At 45.5% G+C, this 22,277-nt stretch overlaps 1 protein-coding gene across 1 annotated transcript; it reads right to left on the bottom strand.

Moving 5' to 3' along the window:
• Positions 1–1,097: 1,097 nt before the first annotated feature.
• LOC148542803 (uncharacterized) lies at positions 1,098–12,811 on the bottom strand. The gene is made up of 3 exons (XM_088464419.1): positions 12,687–12,811; positions 8,726–8,822; positions 1,098–1,936 (listed from the first exon to the last, which is right to left on the bottom strand). The coding sequence occupies exons 1-3, from the start codon at positions 12,772–12,774 to the stop codon at positions 1,621–1,623; spliced, it is 501 nt and encodes a 166-aa protein (XP_088320545.1). The 5' UTR covers positions 12,775–12,811; the 3' UTR covers positions 1,098–1,620.
• Between the last annotated feature and the right edge of the window lie 9,466 nt (positions 12,812–22,277).

Raw genomic sequence — 22,277 nt, 5'->3', positions numbered from 1 at the left:
GCATATGGAACTGAAAATACATGGCGTGTATGCCAGGTGGGTACCCAGAAATCTCACAGAAGAGCAGATGCGACTACTAAATCGTGCAAGAAGACCGCTCGAATGTCGGAGAGGATAGCCGATTTCCTGACATCGATTGTGACGAAAGTTCACGTAAAGGTAACGTTCTGTCATTTTGCAACATCTCAGAAGCTTTGGGAATGTTGACATCTGTAACCGTGGTGTAACGTCTCCCAGAACGCGCTTAGTCAGTCACTCGCGTATCACCCTCTTTGAAGTGATTCCACCACCCAAATACTGCAGCACGGCTAATTGTTTCTCCACCGTATGCTTGCCGTAACATTCGTTTCATTTCCGCTTTTTACAAGTTTAACACAAAATTCAATCACACATCTTTGACATAATCTCACAGACATGTCTTCCTCGTCCGCCATGACGAAACGCACCAAGATCTTCTACTCGCTGTGACCAAACAAAGACTGCGGCACTTCAACCGCAGGTTCAGACACATCGATGTATGAGCCTCACAATAACCAGCTGCCACGTCTCATTACTTTTCAATCAGCCATCGTAATTAGATATACCACTGATAGAAGGATTTTGTCGTCTTCTGATTGAAAAATTGTGACTTGAATTGGTTTCTAAAGTTTCTACTTGTGAGCTGGATTATTCAGCTGATGTATATCAATTTAGTTTGAAAAGAGAACCTGGGCTGTCCCCCACCCACCGTCCCTGTTAAAGTTTTAACTTTAAAAAACTTTTAGTAAGTTTCATACTTTGTAAAAAAAAAAAAAAAAAAATTAAACAAAAAAAAAATACTTTGTTTCTTTGAAACCGTTAACGTTGCCTCCCTGGACAGAACTGCGCATAACAGCGGGCCGTGCCTATCGAACTGCCCATGTTACCAGACATTCTCCGCGGAGAGCGTTCAGTGGCTGTTATAGTTACTCTCTGCATCAAGGATGTCAGTGAAATAAAGGCACATTTGAACTTGAACAACGAATCTCCCTGGCGTTTTGTGGGGTATAAAGTCCCACTGCTTGGTGAGTTACAGTACAATGTTCTCTACTTTTGTTGGGAGCAAACACCACCATCCCTTTAGGTCTCTAGGAGCCTTTATTATATTCAATTCAAACAAACCAGGACAAAAAAAAAAAATCTGTAATAGAATATTCTGATGCTGGTCGCGATCTTTCCTATGGTTATACATTGTATAATGTATATTGTTTTACTTTACTATAACCTATGTAACTTGGGGTTTGATTTACTAACCTGCAGTTACTCATAGCCATCGATCAGCGGCTTTGTCCCATGAATTTAAATCAGCAACAGATATGAATACTGTAGTACGGTTTCTAATTTTTTTTTTATACTGTTGCCGCTTTAAATCCCTCAGTTAGAGCTGCCGATCAACGGTGGCTTTGCCAAACCCCGGCTTAGTACATCTACCCTTTTGGTTTCAGTTTATGTAAGTGCATGCAGAAATAATGTTGCTAAGTGCAATGTAAACTATATTTGGTTACACTAACGCGGCACAGCCACTGGTAGCGCCTCTCTGTGGTTTAGCCTATGGGAAACGCCTACAGCTCCCCTGGTGGTCGTTATACGCAGGTGCAGTTGTCAGATGAAGAACACGCAGGGGTTAAGGATGATCCCGGTGGAATTGCTGTCGTGGGGGATCCTGTGACTGTCAGGCAGTGGTTTGTCGCTGGATTGCTCTGTAACGTCCTCCTGGACCTCCCGCTCCTCTGTATCCATAGCTGGGTTGTTATAGATGAAATAAACCTGAGAGCTGTGTCTGGAGCTGTCACACTGCCTCATCAGCACTAAGGATTTGTGGATGCTCAGCACCCGCCTGGCACCGGTAATGTGGACGGGACTTGTATTGTTGTCGTATTTTACCATGTTCTCGTACTGCTGCGCTCTCCTATACTGCCTGCATGGAGAGAGAAAGACGATAAAGATTGGTCATTGCTGCACGGCTGGCGCAGAATATATGTATAATTATCCGCTATGGCATGTCCTGAGATCAGCGCCTCTTCCGCCCACCCCACCAATTGCATCTACACCGCGGGGGATCTAGACGATATGTAGCAGAGACCATTTGACCGGGCAAATGCTGAGTCCAGGCCTGGCCAACCTGTGGGTCTCCAGCTGTTGTGAAACTACAAGTCCCAACATGCCCTGCTACAGTTTTGCTATTAGGGAATGCTTAAACTGTTGCAGGGAATGCTGGGACTTGTAGTTTCACAACAACTGGAGAGCCACAGGTTGGCCAGGCCTTTACTAGTATATCTTAAATTAAAACCTTTGCCCAGAGAAACAATTGTATCTTTGTGTTGGATGAATCAGGTAACAGGGTCTCAGAGGTATGGCATGCAGACACCTTGGGGGGGTTTCCTGGTACAGTCATTTTGTGTAATATGGACTTCATCATGAAAGATAATATTAGAAAACTTAAAGGAAGATTACATTTCTTTTCTCAAACATCACATTTAAAAATAACCTCCATGAAATCATGAATACAACTGTGATAGGACTAGTAAGAAGACGGGTAATGACTCCACATTTCATCTGGGCTTGAGTCCCCGTCTTCCTACCATTTGGATGCTTCCATCTTATGCTCATTTGTCTGTGACATTGCTGTCGGCTGATATCATGAGTTTGATTTCAAATTCCCTGTAAAAGTTCTAGTCCCAGAATGAGGCGTTTATTCCACTAAATTGTAGCCAACTGAGGCAACGTCCTTCATTGGTGGATGTAGTGTGTTGCCTCCTAGCATGGTCTGAAGTTGTTATATCAGGTGCAAGCACAGCTGGCAAAAAGCAGAAAAAGGTCTTTACCCAAAGGAGAGCAGTTCCGGCTTTGCAGTGAGGGGCAAACAAGTCATCCTTCCTCCACACCATCCATCTACAACCTGAAATCCAGGTGGTTAACCTGTACCTAACAGGTGGCAGCCTTCTCTCTGACACTTACCCCTAAACTAACTGCCTGAGACGGAATCCCAGCACCCCAATACAATCCTGGACAAAAAGTGCATTTAAATGTAAGCGTGCTGCTAACTGACGTGACGACATGAGACGGGCATAAGAAAATGAGTGTAAATTTACTAAGAATCACGTCTGGCCGAGATGCCATTCCCGGGCTTGTTTACCCTGCTTTTCCAACAGGGAGAGTTACTAAAGGCAAACACGGGTGTAAAATCATGATCCTCTCTACAAGAAGGGGTAACAGGCAAATAGAAGTAAATACACCATCAGCCAAACTTGCAAGTGCTTTCTATAGACAGGAATAGGACACGGGGATTTACCAAGGGTCGTGATTGCCAACACGGGTATAAAGCAATGAAAATTCGGTCCAAAACAAGTTTGAAGTAGACTACACCCTGAGCAGCGTGTTTAGCAGCAGCATGCACAGATCAGTGTGTAATAAATCCATTAACTGGTTAAAATAAAAAATGACGTGGGGTCCTCCCTCCTAAGCATAAACAGCCCCTGGCTCTTTGATCCGGCCCTGGTTCTAAATTTGCGTAGAGGTCCCCCATATTTTTAGAACCAATCCAGGCTCCACTGGGGAAGGGAGGAGGGGGTTATGCCACAGCCAGGGGACACATTTGACGGGGTCGCCTGGCCAAAGCAATCCCCTCCCCGCAACTAGTCAGCTCAGGTTGGGAATTCCTGGGGAGGTGGTGACCCTCTTTTGGTGTATCCCAGGGAGGGGGTATCGCCCGCACCCCTGAGCGGTGGTTGCGATGTTGATAGGTGTAGAGAGCAGATTGAAAGTAATGTCTTTTACATTAGGACCACAGGTCCCAGCAAGCACCCCCCGCATGCCTGTACTTGGACAACCACAAGTTCCAGCATGCAGCGCATTAAGGGCATGCTGCTAATTATATGCCTCCTGTAAAAAAAATATTAAAATAATGACCGTACACACACACACAATGTTTTATTCTTTTATTACACATGTGCTTACAGTACATACTTTTCTTGTCCCCTGTGTCAGTCGGTCCCCTTTTCCAGTAGCATCCCAGGCAATGTCCGGTCCTCTTCTCCAGTAGCATCCCAGGCAATGATCGGTCCTCTTCTCCAGTAGCATCCCAGGCCTTGATCGGTCCTCTTCTCCAGTAGCATCCCAGGCGATGATCGGTCCTCTTCTCCAGTAGCATCCCAGGCGATGATCGGTCCACCAGTAGCATCCCAGGCGATGATTGGTCCTCTTCTCCAGTAGCATCCCAGGCAATGATCGGTCCTCTTCTCCTGTAGCATCCCAGGCAATGATCGGTCCTCTTCCCCAGTAGCATCCCAGGCCCTGATCGGTCCTCTTCTCCAGTAGCATCCCAGGCAATGATCGGTCCTCTTCTCCAGTAGCATCCCAGGCAATGATCGGTCCTTTTCTCCAGTAGCATCCCAGGCAATGATCGGTCCTCTTCTCCAGTAGCATCCCAGGTGATGATTTGCATCCCATAGTAGCATCCTTGGGTAAGAAAATAAACTGAGGGCCTGATTCAGACCCGCTCGCAAGCTGGTCGATGTTGCCCAAGTGCGCATGCGAACGATGGAGGTGGCTCCATCATGCGCATGTGCGAGACCCGAATAACAACGGCCAAGCCATCGTTATGGGTCTCGCACCAAAGGGGGCGTGCTGTCGATGGTGATTGACAGCACGCCCTCTTTGGTGGGCGTGTCGGGGGCGTGGCTGGGGTCTTGTCGCAAGCCCGATGGTTTTGACCATCGCGACCCTCATTTTGGCCGCTCGCTATAACTGTGGGTGGTCACCCACAGCTATGCTAGCGGCCAGGAGGCCGCTCCAAAAAGTAGGAGGGACGGCCCTGATTCAGATGGACATATCAGTGTTATACATGCGGTGCTGAGCGTGACACGTGTGTTCCTGTACCTGGGCCCTCCCAGCCAATCAGTGGCTGCAACCATGGGAATAGGCTGGTGATTGGCTGCGAATTACTGTTAGCGGGCTGGCTGTTGATTGACAGACTGTCACTCTGCCTGTTACCATGGTAGTGACCGCTGATGAGTTGTAGCAACAGATGTGGGTCCTGTCACATTCACGAGCGGTGCTGTGTATACAGCGCTGCCTACGGCAGTCACACCCACTTACCCTCTGTCCTTTACGGTAGTCACACCCACTGGCACTCCTAGACCATCTCATCAAGGGGTACCTCCATCGGGGCCTTTCTGTTTCCATGTTGTAAATAACTATAGCTGCTACCTCTGCCGTTGCCTTGCAACAACATTGTCTGTATTAGAGGTGTGGGACGCCACTCTCTAACAGAAACCCAGTATAAACAAGACTCCATATGACTTTTTAACAATCGGGTAATCCCAGATAAGGAGGAACCCTCTTGTGCTTTTCGCTACTGTAATTTAATTTAATTCTTACCCTCCCACTAGGGCAACTAACACCTGGCTGCTTATGCGGGCATAAAGGTCACTAATATAGCAATGTTTATTATACATGCCCGTGTCCTGCTTTGTATTGTATTGTACTGTAAGTCACTGGTTACTTATTTGTTTATGTACTTTGTAAGGCGCTGCGGAACACTTGTGGCACCATATAAATAAATGATAATAATCATTAGATCCTCTTTCTACAACAATTATGTTGTCAAGACTTATTACTAACATTTCCTTTTATTATTTTTGTAATTATACAATTTTTCCTTGCATAATTTTTGCTTACCACAAATATTTTCCCCTATATGTCCCCTTTTTTTCTCGTCTATACATGTTAAAATGTCTGTTCGCTATTAACGGTGAGTAAAGGTTTTTTTTTTTTTTTTTTTTGTTTATTATACCCTCATTTATTATTGAATTCATGGACACAGACTTACTATCATTATATATAAGCCATATTAGGTCACTTGCATTCTAATTCTAGTGGCGCAATTTGCTATTCTCTCTATTTTGACTGTAACACGAAGGGCACGGGGGTCCTTTCATTTGCATCTTTGCCGCCTATTGCACACCCATTTTTAGTGAGCGTGAGGTAATTTATTTATTTTTTGCTACGTCCGGCTGGATCAGGTTTCGCTTTGTTTTCTTACCCAAGGATGCCTACTGGAGAGGAGGACTCCTCTTTTCCTTGGATGCTATTGAACGCAGTGACCAACTGGCACCAGGGACAAGGTAAGTATGTAGTGTTAGTGGGGGTAAGTAATTAGTGTGAGCGAGTAAATGAGTGCATGTGTAATAAAAGATTAAGGGGTCTAGTTACTAAGCAATGTTAGGAGACAGAGTGAAAAGTGATAAGGTGCCAGCCAATCAGCTCCTAACTGTCATTTATCAAACACAGCCTGTGAGATGACAGTTGGGAGCTGATTGGCTGGCACCTTATCCCTTTTCACTCTGTCTCCTAACACTGCTTAGTAAATAGACCCCTAAAACTTTTGGTGTTTGTGTATGTTTTGATTTTTCAATTTCAGAATAATGTACCGACAACGGCTTTCCGCATTCTCCCCTGGGTGGGAATGTTGGAGAGGGGAGGATAGGATCATGTGTATAATAAAATAGCAAAGAGGTTATTTTAATTGCCGAAAAAATATGTTAAAAAGGTTTCTTACTAAAAATACCCTAAATGATCTACTCCAGACAAAGGCTTCTATTTGCTGAGGGGTTAACTCGTCCTCCAGAACAATATCTCTCTCTATGATGGCGAAACAAAGTGACCGGTGGGATAGATCATCCTCTTGCAGCAGTGAGAGAGGAGGGTTTGGCAGCTAAATGCCTTACATGAGTAATAAGAGTTTGGGTCTCTAATTTGCTGTCACACAGCAAGAGGTACGGAGGGGAGATTGCTTCTTAAAGTGGTTTGGAACGAGACCTACTGCCATGGAGATGCATTGTATTTGTGTCTTGGATGCCTGCCCAGGTGCCATAGAGAGAAAGAAGAAACTCAGCTGTTGTCAGGCCGTAGCCCATGGCTTGTAGGGGCGGCGGTTCTGTCGCTGGTTTGTAGGTGTTTTTCCCATGCAGCCTACTCTACATAATACAGGAGAAAAATCGTCAAGATGCCCAGTGCATATGGCACTTCGTTGAAGTAGTGCTTTGTGAGTCCACTAGGGGGAGACAGGAGTTAATTATGGGAAGTGTGGAATGGTCTAACGCAGGTTGGCTCTTGTATTAGAACGGTTATGGTTTTTGGCATTAGATTGTGTTGCCGCACTTGTAACAGGAGAGAAAGTTTGGGTTCCCATTTATGGCCAAAAACTAAGTGCTGTATTTCCATACCCACAAATTGCTCCTTAGGTTTCGCATCCAGGGGTCCATTTTTTTTTTATTTTTTTTTTTACAAACATCAAGCTATGACTAATTCACTGCATAGCATATCCCCAGAAAGGACTTGAATTTATATAGAACATAGGGGTAAATGAAACAATTTTGTTTTACGGAGTTACTGATACAAGTTTGTTAAAAAGAAAAAGTTTAATACATTTTTCCCTCTCTTTAAAACAACAAGCGACACATTTTACAGTCCTAGACCGGTGATTCCCAACCTCGGTCCTCAAGGCATACTTAACAGTCCAGGTTTTAGTGATATCCATGCTTGAGCGCAGATGGTTAAATCAAAATATCTGAGGTACTAATTAAGACACCTGTGCTCAGGTATGGCTATCCTCAAAACCTGGACTGTTAGTGTGCCTTGAGGACCGTGGTTGGGAACCCCCTGCCCTAGACGATGACAAAAAGGTTGTGATCTAGAACAAAAAGTTTACACAGTAAAGCATTGCATGTCAGTTCACCCCCTTTAAATGACCAGCATTCTACTCCAATACACACAACTGCTTACACTTAAAAAGTACACCCACTACTGAACATATTAATGAGCTTAGGGCCTGATTCAGAGCCACTCGTAAGCGGCCGCTCGTTCGTTCCGAGCGATGTTTGCCCAACTGCGCATGCGTACGGATCGTAATATGCATGCGCGAACCAGTCAGTGCGGCCGAAAATCGTTTGTTCGCTAAATAGCGAATGCCTGCTATTTGGAGTGACAAGAGGAGGCGTATGTGGGTGGTAACAGGGGAAGGTGCTTGAAAACGGGGCGTGCTTAAAGGTCAAAACGGGCGTTTTATGGGTGTGCATAATTAATACAGCAGCGTCATTGACCACGTCACTGGGTTATTTTATAGTCAGAACTGCTCGCAAGATTGCGGTATGAAAAACCAACCACAAGAATAGCGAGCAGTTCATACGCTGGTCAATGTACTCGATTAATCTAATAAATAGCGGACATGACGTAGGATGCGAACGGCCAGGGGGCGCAGCTTTCCAAAAAATGACTGCAAGTTTTGTTCGCTCATTCAGACCTAGAGGCGTGAACAGACCGCAAAGAGCGAACGGTTCATTTGAATAGCTACCCCTTTTTACTGAACGAGCGAGCGCAAATAGCGTCCGGCTCTGAATGAGGTCCTTAGTATTATGTCATTGTATCTATGAAGTGAAATATTTATAAGAACTGTGCCATGTGAGATTGTAGAGCAAAGACCCCCCCCCAACTTAATTTTAAGATGCACCCTCATGGGTGTATGAGGTAAAATGAGAGATGCTGTGATTGTGAAGTATCCAAACGTTTTAACAGCAGATATAATTGCAATTTTTTAATAATAGATAACCTTGCAAATGATTATCATTGAGCCAACAGGGAGATAACGAGACACAAACCATCTAAATGACATCCACACGATACCATACACCCGTCGCGTGTAACTCACCTGTTGCGTTTGTGGTAGGTAATGCCACATGTGATGGCTGATGCAATTAGTATTACGATGGCGAGGGACACCGCCGTGATGCTGAAGATTTTGAGGGCTGGAAGATAAGGAAACATGGCTCATAATGGATCCTTATAGCTCCGTTCTAGTAACAGACGCAACAAATTGGCCTCATTTACATTCATTTGTGATGCAGGAATATTGTAATTGGCGCAGCCTGGAATGGTCATTACGGACCGCAGCGGTTTATCTAATGGCTAATGAGAACCCGCGTGCAGCCCCCTCCATTTTTTTTTATGGGTATAAAAATTTTCCAGAGCCCTATTTCTAAACACTGAGGGGTAAATTTACTAAAGGTCGATTTGGGGTTTTTGTGCTATTTGAAGTTGATTTTCATTCGTTTTTGCAAATCAGAGATTTACTAAAGGCAAAACCAATTATATAACCAAATATCAATACATAGACAAGATCCCTGATTTTGCTTCAGTTGGTTTTAAAAATGAACAAAAATCGTTAAAAAAAAACAAAAAACCTACTGATAAATCACCTAAACAATAGACCTGCCTATCACTACTGTATGATCTGTGCAGGCTATCACTACTGTATGATCTGTGCAGGCTATCACTACTGTATGATCTGTGCAGGCTATCACTACTGTATGATCTGTGCAGGCTATCACTACTGTATGATCTGTGCAGGTTATCACTACTGTATGATCTGTGCAGGCTATCACTACTGTATGATCTGTGCAGGCTATCACTACTGTATGATCTGTGCAGGTTATCACTACTGTATAATCTGTGCAGGCTATCACTACTGTATGATCTGTGCAGGCTATCACTACTGTATGATCTGTGCAGGTTATCACTACTGTATGATCTGTGCAGGCTATCACTACTGTATGATCTGTGCAGGTTATCACTACTGTATGATCTGTGCAGGTTATCACTACTGTATGATCTGTGCAGGCTATCACTACTGTATGATCTGTGCAGGTTATCACTACTGTATGATCTGTGCAGGTTATCACTACTGTATGATCTGTGCAGGCTATCACTATTGTATGATCTGTGCAGGCTATCACTGCCGTATGATCTGTGCAGGTTATCACTACTGTATGATCTGTGTAGGTTATCACTACTGTATGATCTGTGCAGGTTATCACTACTGTATGATCTGTGCAGGCTTCTCAGGGATAAAAGCAGTGAAAGAATTAAAAAAAAATGCTTGGAGTCCCCCTTATTTTCCATTAACCAGCACTGGGCTGAACTGGCTGCGGGGTTACACTATAGCAGGGACACACACAACGTGGGGTCCCCCCCAAATCCATAACTAGCCCAGGACCTTTCAGCCTGGTCTGGTCATGGAAAATAATAGTGTAGGGTTTACCCTATTTTCCATTAATCAGCATCGGGCTGAACCAACCGGAGGGATTACACTATAGCAGGGAGACACAGCATGGGGTCCCCCTGCCATAATGTAAACCAGCCCCAAACTAGTCAACCCACGGATGGCAATGCACAGAAAGTGGGGACCCCCAAAATAAATTGAGGTCCCCCTTCCCGAGGGGTAACCAGCCCTGGGCTAACCAATCAGCGGACAGTTTCTATGACAACGCCCGCTGATTGGCTAAGAGTGGTCTGACGCTTAGCCAATCATGGCTATAGTATAGGAACCCATGTGGGCTCTGTCATTTGGTGCGCTGTATTGCATACAGCATAGCTGTACGTTTGGGGTGGAAAGTTCTGGTTCTCTATTTTAAGAAGACCTTGGACTTCTACCTGGAGAAGGGTAAAGACCCCCTATAGGGAGAAGGTAAGTATATAGTGTGAGTGTTCATGAATGTGTCATAAACAGATAAATCACCCGAGGTGTGTACTGTGTTTTTAAAAAAAAATATTTTCTTCAAAGTGATGGAGTAAGTGCCAGCGGCCACTTCCTGACCGGGCGTGATGGTACTTGTGGTTCTCCAAAGACCCGCATGCCGGGGCAGACCTGCTGGGACCTGTCATCCCACTGTAAAGAACACTACTATTACTCACTTTAACCCATTAACCCTGCACCCGCCATCACCAGGGGTGCAGGGAATAGCAGTGCTGGTTGAAAACAGGGGGACTCCACGCTGGTTTTCCCCACGATTTTTCCTGATCTGACCAGGCTGAAAGATCTAGGGCTGGTTATGGATTTAGGGGAACCCCATTTACAAAAAAAAAAAAAAAAAAAAGGTTTACTCATACTTTTAATCTTAAGAAGCCTGCACAGATCATATTGATCATAGTGATCTGTGCAGTGCTTCTTTTTTTTTATAATTTGTATTCGTGTTTTAGGTTCTATTTGCATTCGGTTGAAAGTTTTAAAACCGAATGCATTTTACACCTGCCAAATCCGATGGTAATCGCAATCGATTTTGGAATCGACTTCAAAATCGATTGTTCGTTAATGTGCAATTTGGACAGTGAAACACGAAGTTGAGTTCAGGCAATGTAAGTCGACTTTGAATTTGACTACAAAATCGACCTTTAGTATATTTAACCCCTAGCATTCAGGACCTCCTCTGTCCTCATTTACTAATATGCTGATCAGCTGCAGCTCATTGTTCCGCATAAAGCGGCTGCGTATAGTATGTGCTTGGAAATAATTGCAGATCTATCCTTGTATTCAGTGCTCGCCGCATAACGCGACCGCATCTATCCATCCATCACTCTTAGCGCACATTTGCAACGATCACTATACCTGGCACAAGAGACCCATCTGAAATCAGACAGATCTTGGCGTATGCGATTGCGGATCTCTGAATAGCCCGCAATTCCCCTTACGCAGCTGTGATACACCCTCAGGCCCCTTACACTACATGGGGATGCCCATTTACCACCCAGTTACATTCATCCATATAGTAGCGATGCGGCTGAGGCGGACATATGCGCAGTGCGAAAAACTGTAAGATACGCCTCCAAAACAGACTTGCATCCTGTTCTCAATCAGTCTATGGGGCATATTCAATTGGGGGCGAGAAAATCAAAAATCCCGCACCTGCGAGGTTTTCCTGTAGGTGCGTCATTTTTGCTATTCAATTAGGTGCAGATTTTTTCTTTTTTTGAGCCCTGGGAGTTTTTTATTCTCGCACCTCCAGGGCAAGTGTGATTTTTTTTTTTCTAAAATTATTAATTTTAGGAAAAATCAGTGGGACTTGCTCTGGGACCCCGGCGGCAAAAATCCCTTGAGGACTAATTAAGCAATTGGCGCTGGGAGAACTACATATCCCAGCAGCCCTTGCTCCTCCCACCAGCCCCTGGAGCCTCCCAGTAGCCCCCGGGACTCCTAGCAGCCCCCTCTCCAGTGAGAAGATAGAGGAGAGGCTACCGGAGACCCCCCTGCAAAATTTTTTTTTTTAATGCGGCGCTGGGTTTTCAGAGCTGAAAACCCCGCAACCACTTTTTTGTAATTGGATACCACGGGTATCGGCAGCGCACATACCCGCCGTAATCCAAAATTGGGCACGAGTTTTTTTCCTCGCTAAACCTCGCGCCCAGTTGAATATGCCCCTATGGGCATCTCGTAGGCTAGAGACTGAACACTTTTACCCCATTCTTAGCTCCTAATAGGAGGAGGGGGGTGCACATTGCTGCTCCTGCTAATTGCCAGCTGCTTGGCGTACATAACTAGCTCACCACGTTGTGACTAGCATTCACTGAGCTGCATTTCATGCCACTAAGCACACAAAACAAGGGCAATCGGAGTCCCTCTGCGGTCTTACATACATCTTAACCCTCTGGCTGCCGGTATTAGCCTCTCCAGCTGTATTCAGTGGGAGAGTTGACCAGTATTCCAGCTGGTGAACCAGATAAATAGGACACGGACAATTAGAGGCATCCAAGTAACCCACAGAGAGGATCAGCGAGATCTGAAAGTCTGGGAAAAGTTTTTGTCTGGAAGTTTGGAAACTCTGAAAACTTTCTCTCACCTAGTAGGTCCTCCTGCACCACCAGCTCCCCTCCGCTCGTCCTGTTACCGCTGAGGAGACGCGAGGTGTCCGAGCTGTTTATGCCCATGCTGCCACTGACAGGGAGACCCTCGATTACTGCGTTTCTAGGGCCAACTCATGAGACTTTGTTTGGCCAGAAGGGATTCCCATGGCAACAGCTGTTGTTTTAAAGTTTTGCTGCCCTTTTTATCTTGGTTTTCTTTTGGTCCTGGTCTTCAGTTTAAAGTCGCAGGTCCTCAGATTTGCCTGGGAGGGGGAATGTAGGGTGGAAATTGTGATTATTCCAGAGAGCTGCACTGTATCTTATAGTTGTCTGAGGCTCTGAAAGTTCCTGCTAAATGTTTTAGTTGGCACCAGACGACCAGCAAGCAAAGCAATAATAATAATGATCTGGTGTAAAACAGTTCACGGCAAAAATTAGGTGGGGGAGGCCCAAACATGTCATCCACATTGTATCCATAACTAAGGGCTATATATAGCAGTGCAAATCTTTATATGGAAATGGTGGATGGTGTGCACTACACGCTGCCTCCACCCATATAACTGACCCACTGTGCCTCCGACATGTGGTACTAGTTTACTACACATGTGCTCCTTCACTACGCCATCTTTTTCCTCATAGCACTCACAGAGCATGGACATGCCTCTGTGACTTTAATGCCAGTAAAACCCCCACAGTAGTGGCATAGCTGGAGTCTTTGGAGCCCGGGTCAAGATGAAAAACGGAGCGCCCCCCGCCCCAACTGTGAGCGCACGCTGGAGGCCACATGGCTCAAGGTGGACAGCCATGGAAAAATGGGGGCGTGTCAACATGACATACTACCATTTCTTGTCACTCTGGAAACATTCCTTTCCATTCTATGTGCACCTTAATGCCCCCATAAGTAGTGCCCCTTATGCAAAGTCCCTTGTAATAGTGCCCCAATTAGTAATGCCCCTTATACAGTGCCCCCAGTGGTGCCCCATATGCAGTGCCCCCAATACAATACCCCTTACACAATGCCCCTAGTAGTGCCCCTTAAACAGTGCCTCCAATAGTGCCCCTTATACAGTGCCCCTTATACAGTGCCCACAGTAGTAGTGCCCCCTTAAACAGTGCCTCCAGTAGTGCCCCTTATATAGTGACCCCAGTAGTGCCCCCAAATGTAGTGCCCCTTATACAGTGCCCTCAGTAGTAGTGCCCCTTAAACAGTGCCTCCAGTAGTGCCCCTAATACAATGCCCCAGTAGTGCCCTTTACATATAAAACACAGACACAACAACAAACACAAAACTATACTTACCCCAATCCCCACTCCTGTGCCCTCCACCATCCGCTCCTCCCGTCCCGCTCGGCACTATGGGAGAGATGACATGACTTCTCTCCCTTCACCCACTGTGAGAGCCGGAAGGTGGAGCTCATGAGTGAGCTCCAGCCTGGTGCCGGTTGTGGGTGCAGCAGCCAATAAGAATCTAACTCTTATTGGCTGCAGTGCTAAAACAAACACACCGCCAGCGGTGGTGGTGGTGTTTGTTTTAGTGTGTAGTCCGACGGCGCCCAGGGCACGTGCCCTGCTCGACCCCGCCATGTTACTCTAATGCCTCACAGTGTGCCCCCAATCCTTTGTGCCACCACTGCATAGTACTAGGAGCATACCACTTTGCCACCAGAAGCATAGGTGCTATTATCACCTGGCACACCACAATGCCAGCATACCCTTATTGCTCTAAGCTACATCCAGCACAGAAACTGCCTTGCACCTGTTTAACCCTGTGTCCAAGCCAAGTTAATCTACCTGGTTAATAGACCTAAGACCTGGTAAGTTGCCTCCTGTGTGCACTAACTGCCACTCACACACCTGCTGCTCAATTCAGCAAGCAAAACCTGTACTCCCTAGGCCCAGAGTACCATTAAGGGTCACACTCTACTAAACTCTGTTAACAGTTTATGGGCTTAGCTAACTCTGGGCCTGATGCTGAGCGTTCGCAAGCGGGTCGATGTTGGGCCAGTGCATATGCGCACGACGGACCCGGCTCCGTCGTGCGCATGCGCGAGACCCGGATAGCGACGGGCAAGCCGTCGCCATGGGTCTCGCTACAAAGGGGGCGTGCTGATGATGGTGAGTGACAGCACTCCCCCTTTGGTGGGCTTCCCAGGGGCGTGGCTGGCCAGACGGAGGCGTTCCCATGGGATAGAGCCAAAAGCACTCCAGGGCTTGCAGCAGATGAGACCCTACCACATGGGTCTCATCACAAGCCCGATGGTCGCGATGGTCTTGACCATCGCCACCATCTTTTTGGCCACTCGCTATAGCTGTGGGTGGTTACCGACAGCTATGCGAGCGGCCAGGAGGCCGCTCTAAAATTCAGAGGGACGGCCCTGATTCAGAGCGAGCGCTCTTTCATAGCGTCCAGCTCTGAATCAGGGCCTCTGTTAATAGGTTATGGGCCCAGCCTCGGTCCAATCGCATGCAAACAGGTTTTGAACCCAAGCTGCCACCATGAAAGTCTCTGGCTTCCAAAGTCCAGAAACCCTGGTGTGAAGACAACTGATACCAAGATTACAGACTGCAGTGGCACAGAATAAGAGAAGCTGAGTGAGTATGGACAGACACTTGTTTACCTGTATGATATAAGTTAGCTGTGCAGAAATCAGCATGACTTTTGTAAAGCTGACAGGTGCAGAAAATTATGCTACATGGATGTTTGCTATGGAAATCCGGTTAAAATGGGAAAAGCTACAGTATGGACAGTTACCAGCTACCCTGGTGATAATCCAAGCTCACAAGTAGACAGAGCTATGGGAACACTACTGTGGAACCATATGTGTATTCTATTATTCACGGGAAAATGACCACACTTGATATTTTGGTGACTTTACAAATGGCTTATGAAGATAAAAGGCTAATGAGAGGATTTAACTTGAGGCACACATAGCACTAAAGCTTAGAGCATGTAAGGACATGAACGAATATATAGACATAATAGATGATGAGGAGGTTGCAATGGTGATGCTGCAAAACCTTATGCAAGAGTACGACTTCTTGAAAGTGGCTCTACAGTCTAGTACAATGAATCTAACTACAGAGAATGTATGTGCTAAAGTATTGCGATTTCAAGATGGCATAAATATAGAATCAAATGCTGAAAATTATGTTCTATCTAAAAGTACAAAGCACAAATACATAGGTATAGATATTTTGCATGTCACAATTTGGGACATAAGCCCTCAGAATGCAGATCAAGTTAATCAAGTGCCACCTCATCACCTGAACGTGACATAGGGAATTAGCAATTAGCATCAAATGTAGCAGACAGTACTTGTACCTGCAATACGCTGACTGCTTTCCATTTCTCCCCATACTACCCCATCCTGTTCCCTTTCCTCCTTTTCTACCTACTCTCCCTGTCCCTTCCTGGGAGCCGCGCTGTGTTTTGATTTTTGTTTTCTCTCTCTGCTCTGTTCATTTTACACTCCTGTGCTCGTCCGGCTCACTGTTACGTATATGGCATGCTCACGGGTGGCTGCCATTTCTGGTACTCCATAGGCAGGATGAACAACACGTGGAACAATTTATTTAGTAGTTATCTTGTTAGTCATTGTCCATGTTCCCCTTATATTTCTTACATCCATGTATTGCCTATCTGTTACACTGTAACCTAAGTAGTGCGCCAAAGATGGCTGCCTCTCCTGGTGCTCTCATGTGCAGGATGAGCAATGCATGGACCTGATGGTTTTGTAAAGATCATGTATCTCGCTTTAGTATTCTGTAGTTCATCCATTACTTGTCCTCTCTTCCAGATATTTCTTCTTCTGCCCAGTGTAACCTATGTAGTTTGCCTAAAATGGCTGCCTTGCCTGGTACCTTTATGAGGGGTATACATAATCCTTGGAATTTATGACCCAGAATGGCTGCCTCACCTCGGGTGTGTACATGGTTTTCTGTGTTTTTGCAAATCTAATCCTCTGTTTTATGTTCATGATTTCTGTAAAGTGCTTTGAGTCCTTTTCGGAGAAAAGCGCTATATAAATGAAAATTATTATTGTTATTATTACTATACTTTAATATGGAGCTCCTGATCATTAGCAGAATGCAAATATTTCAACGAGTTTGTATAATCCTTAGTCTGGAGACTTCATAAAAGGTTCAAACTTCCTCCCCTGCCAGCGTAAATGACTATCCGAGTGCTATAAATCCTTATAGGGAAACTCAGTCTTGTATTAATTATTCCTGATGCATTGAAGCGAGTTATCTAAAGCGCCAGAAGAGGGTAAGACCATTTATGTTGTGTAAATGGCGCTGCATAATGTAAATTTGTAAGTACGTGATAAGTTACAAGGCTACTATTTTCATTTCCGTAGCTCCAAGTGTATTCCACAAAGTAGAGCAGGAGGTAATCAATCAGTCCAGGAGACCGAACTAGGTGCTGCAGACACAAAGTCTCATGAATCAGGTACCCAGCTCTTCAGGGGTCCACGAGATGTCCCTGCTTAGTGATATATCTGATGCCTATTTGGGGTGGGGGCCAGCCCGGACAGACGCTACTCCCTATTTTACTTGGCTGACGCAACTCTATTGAAATCGCCTCTGACAATCAGATGAGAATAAAGTTTATGATATTTAATAAAAATTGCTTATTGCAGTGGTTCCCAAACTCAGGGCTTGATTCAGCAAGGATGGCAATTGCTAAGCTGCACGCAGGTTATAGATATGATGTATACACGCAGGCTATAGATATGATGTATGCACGCACGCTATAGATATGATGTATGCACGCAGGCTATAGATATATGATGTATACACGCAGGTTATAGATATGATGTATGCACGCAGGCTATAGATATGATGTATGTATGCAGGCTATAGATATATGATGTTTACACGCAGGCTATAGATATGATGTATGCACGCAGGCTATAGATATGATGTATACAAACAGGCTATAGATATGATGTATACACGCATTCTATAGATATGATGTATGTATGCAGGCTATAGATATGATGTATGTATGCAGGCTATAGATATGATGTATGTATGCAGGCTATAGATATATGATGTATGCACGCAGGCTATAGATATGATGTATACACACAGGCTATAGATATGATGTATACACACAGGCTATAGATATGATGTATGCACGCAGGCTATAGATATGATGTATACACGCAGGCTATAGATATGATGTATGCACGCAGGCTATAGATATGATGTATACACACAGGCTATAGATATGATGTATGCACGCAGGCTATAGATATGATGTATGCATACAGGCTATAGATATGATGTATGTACCTCTAGCTATACCTTTAAGGTAGCCGTTAGAGTCCAGATAGACAGGAAGTAGATGTCAGAACTGGAGTTCCTAAGAAGGCCGCTGGTGGAACAAATGATGCGGGGAGAGATGAGAATCTGGTTGTTGCGGTCTTTAAGAACCGATAATGCGGCTAATGCCGATGGTGTGGCTAATGAGCAGATGAAAGTGGCCAATGGGCCGTTGTTGCAGCTGGCGAGCCGATGTTGTGGTGCTGGAAAGCGATGGGTGCTGCAGCTTGAGGAGCCGATGACAGCACGAGGATGCAGGAGCTGTGATGCTAGCCGATGTCCTGGAGGCGCTGCTGGTCGTGTGGCGGCTGAGTGCCGATGATAGAACCTGGTACAGATTGAGGCTGGAATGACAGCGCTGCAGAAGTTGCTGGGGGAGTCGGTAAGGAAGCTGAGTCCTCCCTCAGTGTCAACCGACAGCAGATAACAGCTGGTGCTGCAGCTAGGAGAGCTGGAGGCAGCACGAGGACAGCCGAGAGGAAGTGTGTCCTGGAGCAGTCGGAGGAGATACCAAGGAGTTGTAGCAAGTAAGTAATGCTGACCATGCAGCAGAGCCGAGCACTGACGTAAACGCTATAGCCGGCGAGGCAGCAACAGTTCAGTGAGTTTAAATAGAGGAAGGACTCATCAGGTGACATGGGAGGAACCCAGCCCAGGTCTCAGACGTCCGGATCTCCTGGGGGCAGGTCCAATGGGAACAGGATCTGGAGCAGGAGAATCTTGAGCCATGTACAAGCCCTGGACTGGACTTGTAACAGTACCCCCCCTTGACGCTGGGTTGAAGAACCCTTAGAGCCTGGTTTAAATGGGAAGTCCCGGAATAATGCCTTCTTCAGCCTGGGAGCATGTAAGGCGTCTTCTGCCACCCATGACCACTCTTCAGGTCCATAGCCCTTCCAGTGCACCAGAAACTGGAGGTGACCCCTAGAAACTCTAGAATCCAGGATTCTTTCAACAATGAATTCTTGTTGGCCTTGAACCTCCACTGGTACGGGTGTGGATACCCAAGGACTCCCAAACTGGGCAGAGGTGGCAACAGCCTTAAGAAGGGAGCAATGGAATGAGTTGTTAATCCTGAGAGGAGCTGGTAACTGAAGTCTGAAAGTCACTGGGTTGACTTGTGTGATGATCTGAAAAGGACCAATTAACTTGGGGCCGAGCTTCTTAGTGGGTTGACTAATTCTGATGTCCCTGGTAGAAAGCCAGACCAGATCTCCTCTCTGAAAGGTAAATGGCCTTCTACGTTTGTCCACGATCCTCTTGGCCCGGGCTGAGGCTTTGGTCAAATTCGCATGGACCTTACACCAAATGCGCCGTAATTTGGAGACCACCGGTGGGTCCGTGGATGAAGGGAAGCTGACATCAAACGAATTAGCCCTAGGGTGTTCACCCATAATGCAGAAGAATGGTGACACCGCAGAAGCAGAATGGCATGAGTTGTTACAGGCAAATTCAGCTAAAGGCAAATATGACACCCAGTCATTCTGGTACTTGAAGATGTGGCACTGCAGATATTTCTCTAGGGTCTGATTGGCTCTCTCTGTTTGCCCGTTGGATTGTGGGTGATATCCAGACGACAGGCTAAAATGTATCCCCAGGGCAGAACAGAAATGTTTCCAGAAAACTGCAATGAATTGCGACCCTTGGTCAGAAACCACATCGACTGGTAACCTGTGCAATCGGAAGACATGTTGTATGAACAAGCTTGCCAGTTCTTTAGCAGATGGAAGCTTTGGCAGTGGAATACAATGAACCATCTTGCTGAACCTGTCCACCACCATCCAAATCACGGAACAACCAGCCGAAATGGGAAGATCCACAATAAAGTCCATGGCAATGTGGGTCCAAGGTCTCCTAAGTATAGAAAGTGGAAGTAACAGGCCTGAAGGAGCTGTTCGAGGAGTCTTATTCCAAGCACAGAACTCGCATGCCAGGATGAATTCCCACACATCCTGGGTCAACGACGGCCACCAAACAGAGTGAGAGAGCAATACACATGTTTTATTGATGCCAGGGTGTCCAGAAGCTCTACTAGCATGGAAATTTAGTAAAACGGCTCTTCTGAACCTCTCTGGAATAAATAATCGATTAGAAGGCTTCTTCGAAGGTGATTCAGATTGGTAGGCTTGAATCAGGTCCACCAGATCTCGATTAAAGGCACAATGGAAGGAAGAATCTGGAAGGACAACCTCATTGGTCCCAACAGTCTGTTGAATAGGTTCGAAACTTCTGGACAGAGCGTCAGCTTTGATGTTCTTTGAGCCCGGCCAAAAGGAAATGAGAAAATTGAAGCGGGTAAAAAATAATGCCCAACGTGCTTGTCGTGAGTTCAACCTCTTGGCGGATTGGATATAGGACAGATTTTTGTGGTCCGTAAGAACAGAAATCCGATGCTTGGCCCCCTCTAGCCAATGTCTCCAGTCCTTGAAAGCCCACTTGATTGCTAGCAACTCCCGATTATCATCATCATAGTTGCGTTCCGCAGAAGAAAATTTACGGGAAAAAAAAGCACATGGGTGTAGTTTATCATCAGAAGGATTTCTTTGTGACAACACCGCTCCAGCTCCCACTTCAGAAGCATCAACCTCTATGACAAACGGAAGAGCCGGATTGGGATTTCAAAGTACTGGTGCCTGGGTAAATGCAACTTTGAGGATTTTGAAAGATTGGACCGCCTTGTCTGACCAGTTAAGGGTGTCTGCTCCTTTTTTGGTCAGGTCCACAATGGGTGCCACAATATCTGAAAATTATCTAATGAATCAACGGTAATAGTGCGAAAAGCCAAGGAACTGCTGGATGGCTTTAAGAGAGTTAGGCTGAACCCACTTAAGTATAGCCTCAACCTTCTGGAGATCCATCAAAAATCCCTGAGACGAGATGGTATATCCCAAGAAGGAAACCTGCGAGACGTCGAAGTCACACTTTTCTAATTTAGTGCACAGATGATTCTCTCGCAGCTTTTGAAGAACCTGCCATACGTGCTGGTGATGCTGAGCTGGTGATTGATAAAAAATTCAAATGTCGTCCAGATATACAACAACAAAGACCCCCAGGAACTCACGAAGGATGTCATTGATCAGGTCCTGAAAAACAGCCGGAGCGTTGGATAATCCAAAAGGGCATAACCAGATACTCGTAATGCCCAGAATGTGTAATGAAAGCCGTTTTCCATTCATCCCCTTCTTTGATACGAATTAAGTTGTACGCTCCACGAAGATCAATTTTGGAGAAGATACTAGCTTGACGTAGCTGATCAAATAACACCAGAATGAGAGGTAAGGGATATGAATTTTTTACTGTGATATTATTGAGTTCTCGATAGTCAATGCAGGGATGTAGAGATCCATCTTTTTGCCCTACAAATAAGAACCCAGCTCCTACAGGTGATCTGGAAGGGCGTATAAAACCTTTAGTAAAAGCATCCTCGATGTATTCTCTCATCGCTTTCTCCTCGGGTACTGAAAAAAGGTACAACCATCCTTTGGGTAGTTTAGCATTTGGCACTAAGTTGATTGCACTAAGTTGATAGTCATAGGACCTATGTGGAGGAAGAACGTCCGCAAGTTTTTTGGAAAAGACATCAGCATAATCTTGGTATTGAGACGGAATAGCTGTACTATGTGGAGGAAGAACGTCCGCAAGTTTTTTGGAAAAGACATCAGCATAATCTTGGTATTGAGACGGAATAGCTGTATGATCTTCCGTAACTGAAGAAAGAACAGACTGAAATGGAATGGTCAAGAAGAAATTCTGACAGGTCTGATTCCATTTAATAATTTCCCCGGATTGCCAATCAATCATGATCCCTTAGCCATTGGAACCCAAGCACAACCGGAGCTAAGGGACAATGGAGGAGGTAAAATGACAAAGTCTCGGAGTGCAAAATCCCAACAGAAAAACAGAGAGGGGGTGTTTTAAATTTGACATGTCTTGGAGAGCTTAATCCTCCGTCTAAACCACAGATAGAAATCTTTTGTTCCAGAGGAATAGCTGGAACACCCAAAGTGCGGAAGAAGAGAATATCCATGAAATTTCCGGCTGCCCCGCTATCCACCAGAAAAGCCAAAGTAGTGAGGATGGAATCAGCAAGTTGAATGGTAGCTGGAACTAAAATTCAATTTTTGGAGGAAATGGACGCTAGGCCTAAGTGCAGATCCTCCTGAACACCTAGGCCTTGTTTTTTATTGGTTTGAGTGGACAACAATTAACTGAAAGCCCCTCGTCACCGCAGTACATACAAAGGCCTAAGGACCTTCTTC

The sequence above is a fragment of the Taudactylus pleione genome, unplaced genomic scaffold (genome assembly GCF_031769625.1).
Source record: "Taudactylus pleione unplaced genomic scaffold, aTauple2 ptg000008l, whole genome shotgun sequence".
Taxonomy (NCBI): Eukaryota; Metazoa; Chordata; class Amphibia; order Anura; family Myobatrachidae; genus Taudactylus; species Taudactylus pleione.
Note: the sequence above shows the minus strand (reverse complement) of the source record. Positions and strands in the feature narration are given on the sequence as shown.